Raw genomic sequence first — 16217 nt, 5'->3', positions numbered from 1 at the left:
GGGTCCAGTGCTTGATCATCCTGTACTTAATGTTGTGGCAAAGGAACACCAGTCAACATTTTTAGCATACCCAAACAATTTTAATACAAGTCGAACAATTCAACAAAGGGAGAACATAAATGTGAACATAAGAAGGGAGATACCCTCACCCCAGCTAGGGACCTGTAACTCGGAGACTGTACAATAACTGAACAGCAGTGCCCTAGGATGCTTCTCAGAGCCTTCTGTGGAACCCACTGATGAAGCAAACCACTCTAGGTAGACCAAGAGCATCTAAATGCATGGTAGCGCAAGAAAAGGCCTGGCTATTTCTTCAAGTTTGGTATCTTGTATGATTAGATCTGTTTATGGAGCATACAACAGTCCTTTAAAATCTCCTCACTCTCTCTGTGGTGTGTTAGCTGCTTCTGTGGCACCTGCTCTGCGTGTGTGAGAGAATCGTGTGATGTTCCTCCTGCTACTGCCTGCCATCCTTTATATAGTCTGTTTTACGGAAAGATGACTTGCTGCGTTCCATGTCGTAGCTTTTTTTGGGTGAAGTTTGATATAAAGCTCTGCACTACACAAAAGACAAAATGATTTGCATTGCCAGGGCTAGTTTTAATGCAGGATGTGAATAAAAGCGTAAACACTGACACAATGTGTGACCAGAATTCACTTTTGGTTTTTACATATGAAACCAGCAGTTTGAGAAATGGACTAGACGACTTTGTGAAGTTGTAAATCACAACTCACTTATTTATGGCTCAGTGTTGCACAGAGCAGCTTCGGTCTGTTGTGGCACTCTGGCATCACTCTGCATTCTGGGGTTTTGAACCCATAATAGAAGTGGTAAAAGAAAAACCACCAGCTCAACGGTGCAACATGTGTTTGACTGAAATGCCAAGACTGGCTGATTATACCTTCGGTTATAGTGCCACTTGTCAGATGTGGCAAACAAAATTCAGCTCAGACTTATTGCCTTTTTTTAGGCAATCACGGTTAAATAGCCTTTGAGCATAGATAGCCTTTTAAAGGCAAATGTAGGCTACAATGAACAGTTCCTGGAGAAATAAATAGCATGGTTAAAAAAAGTTATTTACCGGAACAATGAGAGCAGCAGCTGGACCTGTCTAGAAGACAAAGAATGGAAAAAATGTGCTGGCATCCAGCCGCGGCTCATTCTAATGGGCTGAGGGCCAACGACCCCTCACTTTTTGGCCACTATAAAGAATGTCAGTCATGCTGAGCAAAGGTCAGCCTGACAGGCACTCTTCATTTTCAGATCAGGCGGGCAGGAGCTTGTCATGCGCCCTCCCTGCTCATAGTACAGACCGCCACTGCTGGCGCCCCTCTTTCCAGCCCATACTTGGCCTTGAGGCTGGTGAGATGTAGGGGGCGCTCCTACAACACAGTGAGGCGCTCTGCCCGAGCAGGAGCAGCACATGCTGCGGGTGCTGCCCGTGATGGCTGCCAGGGCTCTGAACTCGTTCGTTTATCTCCGAGGGCTAGCAGGGGATGCTACAGTGAAAAACGACATATCAGGCCGAGCAGCAGGACCGGAAATGTCCAACAGGAAGTCAGTGTGGGTGAATGCCAAGTCCTTAGAATAGGAACTCTGGCTTTTCTGTTCCAAGCAACACAATGCGGAGTGTGGCAGGATGGACTGCACAGAACCAGGCAAGACTCACTGATGTCATAGATCTTGTGTTCACTTAATACCTCTGCACTCAGAAAGATAAACTGAAGCAGGCACAGCAGTCACACTACTTTGGCTGGGATTGCCTTCTCTTGCTTTATGGCTACTTTTCGACCGTGCTAGGCAAACAAATGATGGACTGAATGCTGAATAAATCATACATTCAGCCCCAGTCAAGAGATCTGGGTTAAATCCATCATTCTTTTGCTCACTCAGATTTCACCCATACCCCTGGCTTCTATCTACAACCGTCTTCTCCGCCTGCTTATCTTCACTTGCCCCAGGTGAAGGAGACCATGGTTTTTGCAATGAGAAAGATTTGAAGAAACATCAGAATCCACTATAGTCGCAAATAATGTCTTCATAAAATTGCTGGGTCTCTTTTTCACCTAGCGAAGCAGTTGATGGCTGGCGAATAGGTCTTTAAGATGACTGTTTGAGGTTTGTTTCATGCAGGATTTCTGCTACCTGGCCTTATTAGTAGATGCATGCAGCTGTATAGTTTGTAACAGAGACTTAACTGTTCATACACATTTGTTCATTTTGTTTGCAGCGGAGGCCTCGTGGCTCTTGCAGGCACCATGAAACGCACATTGTTCTGCCGCTCCAGACTCCGGCATGCAATGTATGCAGCGCTTGTGGACTTTAAGACATGTACTGTGCACTGAGCGCCCCTTATACAGACACTATGGAATGAACCAGTCACAGCTCTTGCAGACTGGCATGCACTGTTCTTAATGACTTGGTGGCATGCACTGTGCAGTTTCTGAAGTCTATGGCACAAACTAAGGGCTGCAATGGTCTCAAGCTTGCACTGTGGCCTGTGACATGCACTCTGCACTGCTGTGGCATGCACTGTGCAATCCTCCTGTGCATTGTACACAGCAGCGGACTCAATGGCATGCACTGCTGTGGCTAAAAGTCACACTGCCATTACAGATGATTGTGGCACTGTCCGACACATAAGTACACAAATCCACTCTAGGTCTACTTCTGCTACGTCATTCGGAAGGTGCAGTGGATTGAAATAAAGTAACTAGATGATCGAAGATAGGCGAAAAGCACAGCAGAGCAAACCCCAGACAGTGAACTCCACACTGGATTCCAGCTGCTCAGAGCTTGGCTTCAAGGTCTAAATAACAAATAAGGGAACAAGACGAAAGGCCCCACTGAGAGCCAAGCAACCGCAGCGAGAAGCCTTCTTCAGCCAGAACTTTATCACCACCACCTACACACGGGTAAGCAGCACAAGTGTGGGAGGGCCAGAAGCAGGCTAGAGGTATAGGATATGTATTTATTTATTATTTATTTATTTGGTTAAGAGTTTTGTATAGCGCTGGCCAGACCCAAAGGTATCGGAGCGCTTTACAACATTTGCAGCGGAGAGGTTACATAGTATGGCAGTAGTATAAGCTTTGATTCATGACAGGTCGGAAATATCAGGGCGCTTTACAAAAAATTGGTAGCATAGAAATCATAACAATAAAACAATGGTGTATACATTGACTTGTGAACGACGTCCGTTCGTGAAGGGGAAGAAGTCCAGGGAACGAGACGGGGTGGGCGAGGTAGTAGACTTCGATTTAAGGTGGCGGTGAGTCGTAGTGGTCCGGATTCTGAGCTTGGTCAACAGCTATCCATTTGGGAGAGATCCATTGAGGAAGAAGTCTTTGAACTGCCTTTTGAATTTAAAGAAGGAGGGGGTAGTCCTGATAGGGACTGGGATCGAGTTCCATATTAGATGAGCTATCCAGAATAGAAATATTCAAAATAACAATTAATAAGATTTATCTATCTCTTCTAGTCCACTGAGCGCAGAAGCTGGGGTGCTGGCATTTGTTTGCACAAAATACAACAATGAAAGTTACATACTAAGTGGTAGTCTTGAAAACCTGCTATATCTCAAGCCCTCGGGCACCTAAAACGGCCACCCCCTCATCTCAAGCTTTGCTCTGAGGATGGAGAAAATATGACAAAGAAAGATCGCAATGAAAAAAGACATTGGTTATAAACTGGATCACGAAAAGAAATGCCTTCAAATGATGATATTAATAAACAAGCCACTGATGAAAGACTCTTCTACATTTGAAAGGATCTCTTGGGGCTGCAGAATACAAACCGCACCAGAGACATCCAGGCTCACATCACCGCTTCAAGAGGAAGGTCTTCGGAGACTTTAGAGAGTTTATGTCATCCAGTTTCAAGCGTTTACGGAGACAGCTTTGCACGTTTCACAGCAGTGACCACTGTCCGCCAGCAAGATTACGTTTCAGGTGAATCCTTAATACAGATCATGACGACACATGTTAACACCTTCGGCGAAGGGAACTTTCCTGTCAGCTTATGTTCCACAGCAGATCCATCTCCAGTCTCCATGAATTTGAGGAGATCCATTTGTCGAAGAGAAGCACAACTGGCAGAACAACCTGGAAACAATCCAACTGGCATCAGGGGAGGGAGGCTGTGAAGTGATGACAGCCTGCCGAGAGGAAGTGTCGCAGGAAGCGACACAGCGGACGGGTGCTGGCCGTGGGTACGCAACGTTGACCCGGCACGCAGTATAGTGAGCATATATTCCTTTACATCTCAGGTCAGGAAAAATGATTTCAGATACAATTCTAAATACTTTAACTACTTGACGGAATGCTATGTGAAGTCAGTTGATCCATTTCTAAAAACCTTTCTTACTAACAGGGGATCATTACGTTGCTCGGCTTTGGAACATGTAAAGAGATGGGATTAAGGTGAACTGTAGCTTTTAAAAGGCAACTAGAGAAGCAAACTCGGACTGTAGCGCCAAACAAACCAACAAGGAGCACATCTGAGGCAGTCACATATTCTGCACTTTATATGTTGGGACGTGGACTGCAATATAGGATACTTGTGAACACTAAAGTTTATGTGATCAATATAGATTATCTTAAAAATGGCACTGGAATCTTGAAACCAGACGCACAGGAGCAGAGATCTAAAAATAAGTTTACCCCTCTGATGCTTTGCTCTGTAGCATCACTATAAACTCTGTCATTTTTATTTACTGTGCCCTATGTCACAATGCCACACACATGAAGATTAGACGTAAGGTTGCACCCAGCAAGTTTCAGACTAAGCCAATAGTAGCACTGTGTCCAAATTGCATCAGAAGCATGCTGGTACACATGCAAGTCGGGCTGGTAAACATGCAGGGCGATGCATGCAAGTGGACACAGCAGCGATGTAGGGGATCGTTGGGAGTAGGGGGTCACTGGGATGGACACAGCAGCGATGTAGCGGATCGCTGGGATGGACACGGCAGCGATGTAGGGGATTGCTGGAATGGGCACAGCAGCGATGTAGGGGATCGTTGGAATGGGCACGGCAGCGATGTAGGGGATCGTTGGAATGGGCACGGCAGCGATGTAGGGGATCGCTGGGATGGACACGGCAGCGATGTAGGGGATCGTTGGAATGGGCACGGCAGCGATGTAGGGGATCGTTGGAATGGGCACGGCAGCGATGTAGGGGATCGTTGGAATGGGCACGGCAGCGATGTAGGGGATCGCTGGGATGGACACGGCAGCGATGTAGGGGATCGTTGGAATGGGCACGGCAGCGATGTAGGGGATCGCTGGAATGGGCACGGCAGCGATGTAGGGGATCGTTGGAATGGGCACGGCAGCGATGTAGGGGATCGCTGGGATGGACACGGCAGCGATGTAGCGGATCGCTGGGATGGACACGGCAGCGATGTAGGGGATCGTTGGAATGGGCACGGCAGCGATGTAGGGGATCGTTGGAATGGGCACGGCAGCGATGTAGGGGATCGTTGGAATGGGCACGGCAGCGATGTAGGGGATCGCTGGGATGGACACGGCAGCGATGTAGGGGATCGTTGGAATGAGCACGGCAGCGATGTAGGGGATCGTTGGAATGGGCACGGCAGCGATGTAGGGGATCGCTGGGATGGACACGGCAGCGATGTAGGGGATCGCTGGAATGGGCACGGCAGCGATGTAGGGGATCGCTGGGATGGACACGGCAGCGATGTAGGGGATCGCTGGGATGGACACGGCAGCGATGTAGGGGATCGCTGGAATGGGCACGGCAGCGATGTAGGGGATCGCTGGGATGGACACGGCAGCGATGTAGGGGATCGCTGGGATGGACACAGCAGCGATGTAGGGGATCGTTGGGAGTAGGGGGTCACTGGGATGGACACAGCAGCGATGTAGCGGATCGCTGGGATGGACACGGCAGCGATGTAGGGGATTGCTGGAATGGGCACAGCAGCGATGTAGGGGATCGTTGGAATGGGCACGGCAGCGATGTAGGGGATCGTTGGAATGGGCACGGCAGCGATGTAGGGGATCGCTGGGATGGACACGGCAGCGATGTAGGGGATCGCTGGGAGTAGGGGGTCACTGGGATGGACACAGCAGCGATGTAGCGGATCGCTGGGATGGACACGGCAGCGATGTAGGGGATTGCTGGAATGGGCACAGCAGCGATGTAGGGGATCGTTGGAATGGGCACGGCAGCGATGTAGGGGATCGTTGGAATGGGCACGGCAGCGATGTAGGGGATCGTTGGAATGGGCACGGCAGCGATGTAGGGGATCGCTGGGATGGACACGGCAGCGATGTAGGGGATCGTTGGAATGGGCACGGCAGCGATGTAGGGGATCGCTGGAATGGGCACGGCAGCGATGTAGGGGATCGTTGGAATGGGCACGGCAGCGATGTAGGGGATCGCTGGGATGGACACGGCAGCGATGTAGCGGATCGCTGGGATGGACACGGCAGCGATGTAGGGGATCGTTGGAATGGGCACGGCAGCGATGTAGGGGATCGTTGGAATGGGCACGGCAGCGATGTAGGGGATCGTTGGAATGGGCACGGCAGCGATGTAGGGGATCGCTGGGATGGACACGGCAGCGATGTAGGGGATCGTTGGAATGAGCACGGCAGCGATGTAGGGGATCGTTGGAATGGGCACGGCAGCGATGTAGGGGATCGCTGGGATGGACACGGCAGCGATGTAGGGGATCGCTGGAATGGGCACGGCAGCGATGTAGGGGATCGCTGGGATGGACACGGCAGCGATGTAGGGGATCGCTGGGATGGACACGGCAGCGATGTAGGGGATCGTTGGAATGGGCATGGCAGCGATGTAGGGGATCGTTGGAATGGGCACGGCTGCGATGTAGGGGATTGTTGGAATGGGCACGGCAGCGATGTAGGGGATCGTTGCAATGGTCACGGCAGCGATGTAGGGGATTGTTGGAATGGGCACGGCAGCGATGTAGGGGATTGTTGGAATGGGCACGGCAGCGATGTAGGGGATTGTTGGAATGGGCATGGCAGCGATGTAGGGGATTGTTGGAATGGGCACGGCAGCGATGTAGGGGATCGTTGGAATGGGCATGGCAGCGATGTAGGGGATCGTTGGAATGGGCATGGCAGCGATGTAGGGGATCGTTGGAATGGGCATGGCAGCGATGTAGGGGATTGTTGGAATGGGCATGGCAGCGATGTAGGGGATCGTTGGAATGGGCATGGCAGCGATGTAGGGGATCGTTGGAATGGGCATGGCAGCGATGTAGGGGGATCGCTGGAATGGGCACGGCAGCGATGTAGGGGATTGCTGGGATGGACACGGCAGCGATGTAGGGGATCGTTGGAATGGGCATGGCAGCGATGTAGGGGATTGCTGGGATGGACACGGCAGCGATGTAGGGGATCGCTGGAATGGGCACGGCAGCGATGTAGGGGATTGCTGGGATGGACACGGCAGCGATGTAGGGGATTGCTGGAATGGGCACGGCAGCGATGTAGGGGATTGTTGGGATGGACACGGCAGCGATGTAGGGGATCGTTGGAATGGGCATGGCAGCGATGTAGGGGATTGCTGGGATGGACACGGCAGCGATGTAGGGGATCGCTGGAATGGGCACGGCAGCGATGTAGGGGATTGCTGGGATGGACACGGCAGCGATGTAGGGGATTGCTGGAATGGGCACGGCAGCGATGTAGGGGATTGTTGGAATGGGCACGGCAGCGATGTAGGGGGATCGCTGGAATGGGCACGGCAGCGATGTAGGAGATGGTTGGAATGGGCACGGCAGCGATGTAGGGGATCGTTGGAATGGGCATGGCAGCGATGTAGGGGATCGCTGGGATGGACACGGCATTGATGTAGGGGATCTCTGGGATGGACATGGCAGCGATGCAGGGGATCGCTGGTATGGACACAGCAGCAATGTGGGGGATCGCTGGGATGGACACGGCAGCGATGTAGCGGATCGCTGGGATGGACACAGCAGCAATGTGGGGGATCGCTGGGATGGACACGGCAGCGATGTAGGGGATCGCTGGTATGGACACAGCAGCAATGTGGGGGATCGCTGGGAAGGACACGGCAGCGATGTAGGGGATCGCTGGGATGGACACAGCAGCAATGTGGGGGATCGCTGGGATGGACACAGCAGCAATGTGGGGGATCGCTGGGATGGACACGGCAGCGATGTAGGGGAATCGCTGGGAGTAGGGGATCGGTTGGATGGGCACAGAAGCGATGTAGGGGATCGCTGGGATGGACCCAGCAGCAATGTGGGGGATCGCTGGGATGGACACGGCAGAGATGCAGGGGATCGCTGGGATGGACACAGCAGCGATGTAGGGGGATCGCTGGGATGGACCCAGCAGCAATGTAGGGGATCGCTGGGATGGACCCAGCAGCAATGTGGGGGATCGCTGGGATGGACACGGCAGAGATGCAGGGGATCGCTGGGATGGACGCAGCAGTGATGTAGGGGAATCGCTGGGAGTAGGGGATCGGTTGGATGGGCACAGAAGCGATGTAGGGGATCGCTGGGATGGACACAGAAGCGATGTAGCGGATCGCTGGGATGGACACAGAAGCAATGTAGGGAATTGCTGGGATGGACACAGAAGCAATGTAGGGAATTGCTGGGATGGACACAGAAGCAATGTAGGGAATTGCTGGGATGGACACAGAAGCAATGTAGGGAATTGCTGGGATGGACACAGAAGCAATGTAGGGAATTGCTGGGATGGACACAGAAGCGATGTAGGGGATTGCTGGGATGGACACAGCAGCGATGTAGGGGATCGCTGGGATGGACGCAGCAGTGATGTAGGGGAATCGCTGGGAGTAGGGCATCGGTTGGATGGGCACAGAAGCGATGTAGGGGATCGCTGGGATGGACACAGAAGCGATGTAGCGGATCGCTGGGATGGACACAGAAGCAATGTAGGGAATTGCTGGGATGGACACAGAAGCGATGTAGGGGATTGCTGGGATGGACACAGCAGCGATGTAGGGGATTGCTGGGATGGACACAGAAGCGATGTAGGGGATTGCTGGGATGGACACAGAAGCGATGTAGGGGATCGCTGGGATGGACACAGAAGCGATGTAGGGGATCGCTGGGAGTAGGAGGGGGTCACTGGGATGGACACAGCAGCGATGTAGGGGATCGCTGGGAGTAGGAGGGGGTCACTGGGATGGACACAGAAGCGATGTAGGGGATCGCTGGGAGTAGGAGGGGGTCACTGGGATGGACACAGCAGCGATGTAGGGGATCGCTGGGAGTAGGAGGGGGTCACTGGGATGGACACAGAAGCGATGTAGGGGATCGCTGGGATGGACACAGAAGCGATGTAGGGGATCGCTGGGAGTAGGAGGGGGTCACTGGGATGGACACAGCAGCGATGTAGGGGATCGCTGGGATGGACACAGAAGCGATGTAGGGGATCGCTGGGATGGACACAGAAGCGATGTAGGGGATCGCTGGGAGTAGGAGGGGGTCACTGGGATGGACACAGCAGCGATGTAGGGGATCGCTGGGAGTAGGAGGGGGTCACTGGGATGGACACAGCAGCGATGTAGGGGATCGCTGGGAGTAGGAGGGGGTCACTGGGATGGACACAGCAGCGATGTAGGGGATCGCTGGGAGTAGGAGGGGGTCACTGGGATGGACACAGAAGCGATGTAGGGGATCGCTGGGAGTAGGAGGGGGTCACTGGGATGGACACAGCAGCGATGTAGGGGATCGCTGGGAGTAGGAGGGGGTCACTGGGATGGACACAGAAGCGATGTAGGGGATCGCTGGGATGGACACAGAAGCGATGTAGGGGATCGCTGGGAGTAGGAGGGGGTCACTGGGATGGACACAGCAGCGATGTAGGGGATCGCTGGGAGTAGGAGGGGGTCACTGGGATGGACACAGCAGCGATGTAGGGGATCGCTGGGAGTAGGAGGGGGTCACTGGGATGGACACAGCAGCGATGTAGGGGATCGCTAGGAGTAGGAGGGGGTCACTGGGATGGACACAGAAGCGATGTAGGGGATCGCTGGGAGTAGGAGGGGGTCACTGGGATGGACACAGAAGCGATGTAGGGGATCGCTGGGAGTAGGAGGGGGTCACTGGGATGGACACAGCAGCGATGTAGGGGATCGCTGGGAGTAGGAGGGGGTCACTGGGATGGACACAGCAGCGATGTAGGGGATCGCTGGGAGTAGGAGGGGGTCACTGGGATGGACACAGCAGCGATGTAGGGGATCGCTGGGAGTAGGAGGGGGTCACTGGGATGGACACAGAAGCGATGTAGGGGATCGCTGGGAGTAGGAGGGGGTCACTGGGATGGACACAGCAGCGATGTAGGGGATCGCTGGGAGTAGGAGGGGGTCACTGGGATGGACACAGCAGCGATGTAGGGGATCGCTGGGAGTAGGAGGGGGTCACTGGGATGGACACAGCAGCGATGTAGGGGATCGCTAGGAGTAGGAGGGGGTCACTGGGATGGACACAGCAGCGATGTAGGGGATTGCTGGGATGGACACAGAAGCGATGTAGGGGATTGCTGTGATGGACACAGAAGCGATGTAGGGGATCGCTGGGATGGACACAGAAGCGATGTAGGGGATCGCTGGGATGGACACAGAAGCGATGTAGGGGATCGCTGGGAGTAGGAGGGGGTCACTGGGATGGACACAGAAGCGATGTAGGGGATCGCTGGGAGTAGGAGGGGGTCACTGGGATGGACACAGCAGCGATGTAGGGGATCGCTGGGATGGACACAGAAGCGATGTAGGGGATCGCTGGGATGGACACAGAAGCGATGTCGGGGATCGCTGGGAGTAGGAGGGGGTCACTGGGATGGACACAGCAGCGATGTAGGGGATCGCTGGGAGTAGGAGGGGGTCACTGGGATGGACACAGAAGCGATGTAGGGGATCGCTGGGAGTAGGAGGGGGTCACTGGGATGGACACAGAAGCGATGTAGGGGATCGCTGGGAGTAGGAGGGGGTCACTGGGATGGACACAGAAGCGATGTAGGGGATCGCTGGGAGTAGGAGGGGGTCACTGGGATGGACACAGAAGCGATGTAGGGGATCGCTGGGAGTAGGAGGGGGTCACTGGGATGGACACAGAAGCGATGTAGGGGATCGCTGGGAGTAGGAGGGGGTCACTGGGATGGACACAGCAGCGATGTAGGGGATCGCTGGGAGTAGGAGGGGGTCACTGGGATGGACACAGAAGCGATGTAGGGGATCGCTAGGAGTAGGAGGGGGTCACTGGGATGGACACAGAAGCGATGTAGGGGATCGCTGGGAGTAGGAGGGGGTCACTGGGATGGACACAGAAGCGATGTAGGGGATCGCTGGGAGTAGGAGGGGGTCACTGGGATGGACACAGCAGCGATGTAGGGGATCGCTGGGAGTAGGAGGGGGTCACTGGGATGGACACAGAAGCGATGTAGGGGATCGCTGGGAGTAGGAGGGGGTCACTGGGATGGACACAGCAGCGATGTAGGGGATCGCTGGGAGTAGGAGGGGGTCACTGGGATGGACACAGCAGCGATGTAGGGGATCGCTGGGAGTAGGAGGGGGTCACTGGGATGGACACAGAAGCGATGTAGGGGATCGCTGGGAGTAGGAGGGGTCACTGGGATGGACACAGCAGCGATGTAGGGGATCGCTGGGAGTAGGAGGGGGTCACTGGGATGGACACAGAAGCGATGTAGGGGATCGCTGGGAGTAGGAGGGGGTCACTGGGATGGACACAGCAGCGATGTAGGGGATCGCTGGGAGTAGGAGGGGGTCACTGGGATGGACACAGAAGCGATGTAGGGGATCGCTGGGAGTAGGAGGGGGTCACTGGGATGGACACAGCAGCGATGTAGGGGATCGCTAGGAGTAGGAGGGGGTCACTGGGATGGACACAGCAGCGATGTAGGGGATTGCTGGGATGGACACAGAAGCGATGTAGGGGATTGCTGGGATGGACACAGCAGCGATGTAGGGGATCGCTGGGATGGACACAGAAGCGATGTAGGGGATCGCTGGGATGGACACAGAAGCGATGTAGGGGATCGCTGGGAGTAGGAGGGGGTCACTGGGATGGACACAGAAGCGATGTAGGGGATCGCTGGGATGGACACAGAAGCGATGTAGGGGATCGCTGGGAGTAGGAGGGGGTCACTGGGATGGACACAGCAGCGATGTAGGGGATCGCTGGGAGTAGGAGGGGGTCACTGGGATGGACACAGAAGCGATGTAGGGGATCGCTGGGAGTAGGAGGGGGTCACTGGGATGGACACAGAAGCGATGTAGGGGATCGCTGGGAGTAGGAGGGGGTCACTGGGATGGACACAGAAGCGATGTAGGGGATCGCTGGGATGGACACAGAAGCGATGTAGGGGATCGCTGGGAGTAGGAGGGGGTCACTGGGATGGACACAGAAGCGATGTAGGGGATCGCTGGGAGTAGGAGGGGGTCACTGGGATGGACACAGCAGCGATGTAGGGGATCGCTGGGATGGACACAGAAGCGATGTAGGGGATCGCTGGGATGGACACAGAAGCGATGTAGGGGATCGCTGGGAGTAGGAGGGGGTCACTGGGATGGACACAGCAGCGATGTAGGGGATCGCTGGGAGTAGGAGGGGGTCACTGGGATGGACACAGCAGCGATGTAGGGGATCGCTGGGATGGACACAGAAGCGATGTAGGGGATCGCTGGGATGGACACAGAAGCGATGTAGGGGATCGCTGGGAGTAGGAGGGGGTCACTGGGATGGACACAGCAGCGATGTCGGGGATCGCTGGGAGTAGGAGGGGGTCACTGGGATGGACACAGCAGCGATGTAGGGGATCGCTGGGAGTAGGAGGGGGTCACTGGGATGGACACAGCAGCGATGTAGGGGATCGCTGGGAGTAGGAGGGGGTCACTGGGATGGACACAGAAGCGATGTAGGGGATCGCTGGGAGTAGGAGGGGGTCACTGGGATGGACACAGAAGCGATGTAGGGGATCGCTGGGAGTAGGAGGGGGTCACTGGGATGGACACAGAAGCGATGTAGGGGATCGCTGGGATGGACACAGAAGCGATGTAGGGGATCGCTGGGAGTAGGAGGGGGTCACTGGGATGGACACAGCAGCGATGTCGGGGATCGCTGGGAGTAGGAGGGGGTCACTGGGATGGACACAGAAGCGATGTAGGGGATCGCTGGGAGTAGGAGGGGGTCACTGGGATGGACACAGAAGCGATGTAGGGGATCGCTGGGAGTAGGAGGGGGTCACTGGGATGGACACAGCAGCGATGTAGGGGATCGCTGGGAGTAGGAGGGGGTCACTGGGATGGACACAGCAGCGATGTAGGGGATTGCTGGGATGGACACAGCAGCGATGTAGGGGATTGCTGGGATGGACACAGAAGCGATGTAGGGGATTGCTGGGATGGACACAGAAGCGATGTAGGGGATCGCTGGGATGGACACAGAAGCGATGTAGGGGATCGCTGGGATGGACACAGAAGCGATGTAGGGGATCGCTGGGAGTAGGAGGGGGTCACTGGGATGGACACAGCAGCGATGTAGGGGATCGCTGGGAGTAGGAGGGGGTCACTGGGATGGACACAGAAGCGATGTAGGGGATCGCTGGGAGTAGGAGGGGGTCACTGGGATGGACACAGCAGCGATGTAGGGGATCGCTGGGAGTAGGAGGGGGTCACTGGGATGGACACAGAAGCGATGTAGGGGATCGCTAGGAGTAGGAGGGGGTCACTGGGATGGACACAGCAGCGATGTAGGGGATCGCTGGGAGTAGGAGGGGGTCACTGGGATGGACACAGAAGCGATGTAGGGGATCGCTGGGAGTAGGAGGGGGTCACTGGGATGGACACAGAAGCGATGTAGGGGATCGCTGGGAGTAGGAGGGGGTCACTGGGATGGACACAGAAGCGATGTAGGGGATCGCTGGGAGTAGGAGGGGGTCACTGGGATGGACACAGAAGCGATGTAGGGGATCGCTGGGAGTAGGAGGGGGTCACTGGGATGGACACAGCAGCGATGTAGGGGATCGCTGGGAGTAGGAGGGGGTCACTGGGATGGACACAGCAGCGATGTAGGGGATCGCTGGGAGTAGGAGGGGGTCACTGGGATGGACACAGCAGCGATGTAGGGGATCGCTGGGAGTAGGAGGGGGTCACTGGGATGGACACAGCAGCGATGTAGGGGATCGCTGGGAGTAGGAGGGGGTCACTGGGATGGACACAGCAGCGATGTCGGGGATCGCTGGGAGTAGGAGGGGGTCACTGGGATGGACACAGAAGCGATGTAGGGGATCGCTAGGAGTAGGAGGGGGTCACTGGGATGGACACAGCAGCGATGTAGGGGATCGCTGGGAGTAGGAGGGGGTCACTGGGATGGACACAGAAGCGATGTAGGGGATCGCTGGGAGTAGGAGGGGGTCACTGGGATGGACACAGAAGCGATGTAGGGGATCGCTGGGATGGACACAGAAGCGATGTAGGGGATCGCTGGGAGTAGGAGGGGGTCACTGGGATGGACACAGCAGCGATGTAGGGGATCGCTGGGAGTAGGAGGGGGTCACTGGGATGGACACAGCAGCGATGTAGGGGATCGCTGGGAGTAGGAGGGGGTCACTGGGATGGACACAGAAGCGATGTAGGGGATCGCTGGGAGTAGGAGGGGGTCACTGGGATGGACACAGCAGCGATGTCGGGGATCGCTGGGAGTAGGAGGGGGTCACTGGGATGGACACAGAAGCGATGTAGGGGATCGCTAGGAGTAGGAGGGGGTCACTGGGATGGACACAGAAGCGATGTAGGGGATCGCTAGGAGTAGGGGGTCACTGGGATGGACACAGCAGCGATGTCGGGGATCGCGGGGATGGTCACAGCAAGGTGGAGGCGAGTCCAGTATTGAATCAATCTGCTCAGGAACATATTCATCTTTAGCAGAGATTTAAAGGTGGTTAGACTAGAGAAAAACATGGGTAGGTAGAGGCTGGGCACTCCAGAAGAGTGAAAGGGCATACATGAAGGGGCTGACACCGGAATAAGAAGGGGCATGAAGATAAGAAGGCTCCTAGTGAAACGTAGAAATTCATCTCAAATGAGGAGCTTTGTTGAAGGACCTGCAGGATGAGAGGCTTTGCCAATTTGAAAACCTTTGTTTTTAAAACTATTTGTAAAGCGTCAGAATGATTCAGCTCTGCTTTAGTGTCACTTTTCATTAATGTGGGATTTCTTAAAATCAACACTTTAGAGATCTATTGCTTGGTATGAATTCCTGGTCCGCCCCAACCTCACAGATCCTGGGGATACAGGGGTTCGCAGGAGGGATGCGTTCTATAATGTGTGCCACCGTTCTATAATTCTTCTTCAGACAGAGCTGTAGTTGTGATAGCCCTTCCAGGCAGAAGAGCAGACACTTACCTTCTGTACGATTTCGCGGTGGCCATGGCTCGCAGCCAGGTGGAGGGGCGTGTCATCTCCCCGGTTCATCACATTGATCCTGGCTCCTCGCATGATCAGCATGTCCACCACCGTGGCGCGGCCCTCGCGACAGGCCCAGTGCAGTGGGCTGAAGCCGTGGTCATCCCTGGAAGAGCAAGAGCATGGGTGTGTCAGATTAGCCCAAACCCAGAGCACATTTATCAGGCACTGCACGCCAGTGGTACCTCACTCAGTAACCTCTTGCCACAACAGCAAGGAGGTGAACCAAGCATGCAAACGCAAAGATTCTCAGGAAAGTGAACGCTGAGGAAGGGACCTCAGCACAAAGTGCCAAACAATCCGAGGCCGCTTTATAGCGCTACTGAGCCTGCAGTCCGACATGACTGAAGGTGTGACTATTCACAAGGGGATTCATTCATCCATTCAGCACACCAATTCACAAGTGACTGTAGCAAGAGGCTTACTTAAAATAAAAGGTGTTTTAACTCATCTAAACTTGTAGGGACATTTAGAAGAACCATCCACCATAGTGGCAATCTCCATAGAATTAGAGTAGATTTCAAATTATAGGACCTTGGCATATTCCACACCATCTATAGTCCCCCCTCTCTCTTTCCACACATGTACGATTAAAGTAGTGGGCTGCAAGGCAGGTTGTAGACCGAGAATCAATTTTGCAGCACACTGCTGGGAGCAGGGCTGCCTCTTTCTACAGGAAAAAAACATCTTTGCGCCCGAGTTGCATAATTAAAAAACTCAACACTGGGTGTCACAA

At 54.7% G+C, this 16217-nt stretch overlaps 1 protein-coding gene across 2 annotated transcripts in view; it reads right to left on the bottom strand.

Moving 5' to 3' along the window:
• The window catches only part of ILK (integrin linked kinase), a 283194-nt gene that overhangs the window by 98541 nt on the left and 168436 nt on the right, over positions 1 to 16217 (bottom strand). For both annotated transcript variants that reach the window (XM_078658746.1, XM_078658747.1), the window contains exon 3: positions 15422 to 15587. In XM_078658746.1, the coding sequence (XP_078514872.1) occupies positions 15422 to 15587 (166 nt within the window). The remainder of the gene's footprint in view (positions 1 to 15421; positions 15588 to 16217) is intronic.

The sequence above is a fragment of the Lissotriton helveticus genome, chromosome 8, assembly GCF_964261635.1.
Source record: "Lissotriton helveticus chromosome 8, aLisHel1.1, whole genome shotgun sequence".
Taxonomy (NCBI): domain Eukaryota; kingdom Metazoa; phylum Chordata; class Amphibia; order Caudata; family Salamandridae; genus Lissotriton; species Lissotriton helveticus.
The sequence above is the reverse complement of the archived record's forward strand: the minus strand, read 5'-3'. Positions and strand labels throughout refer to the sequence as shown.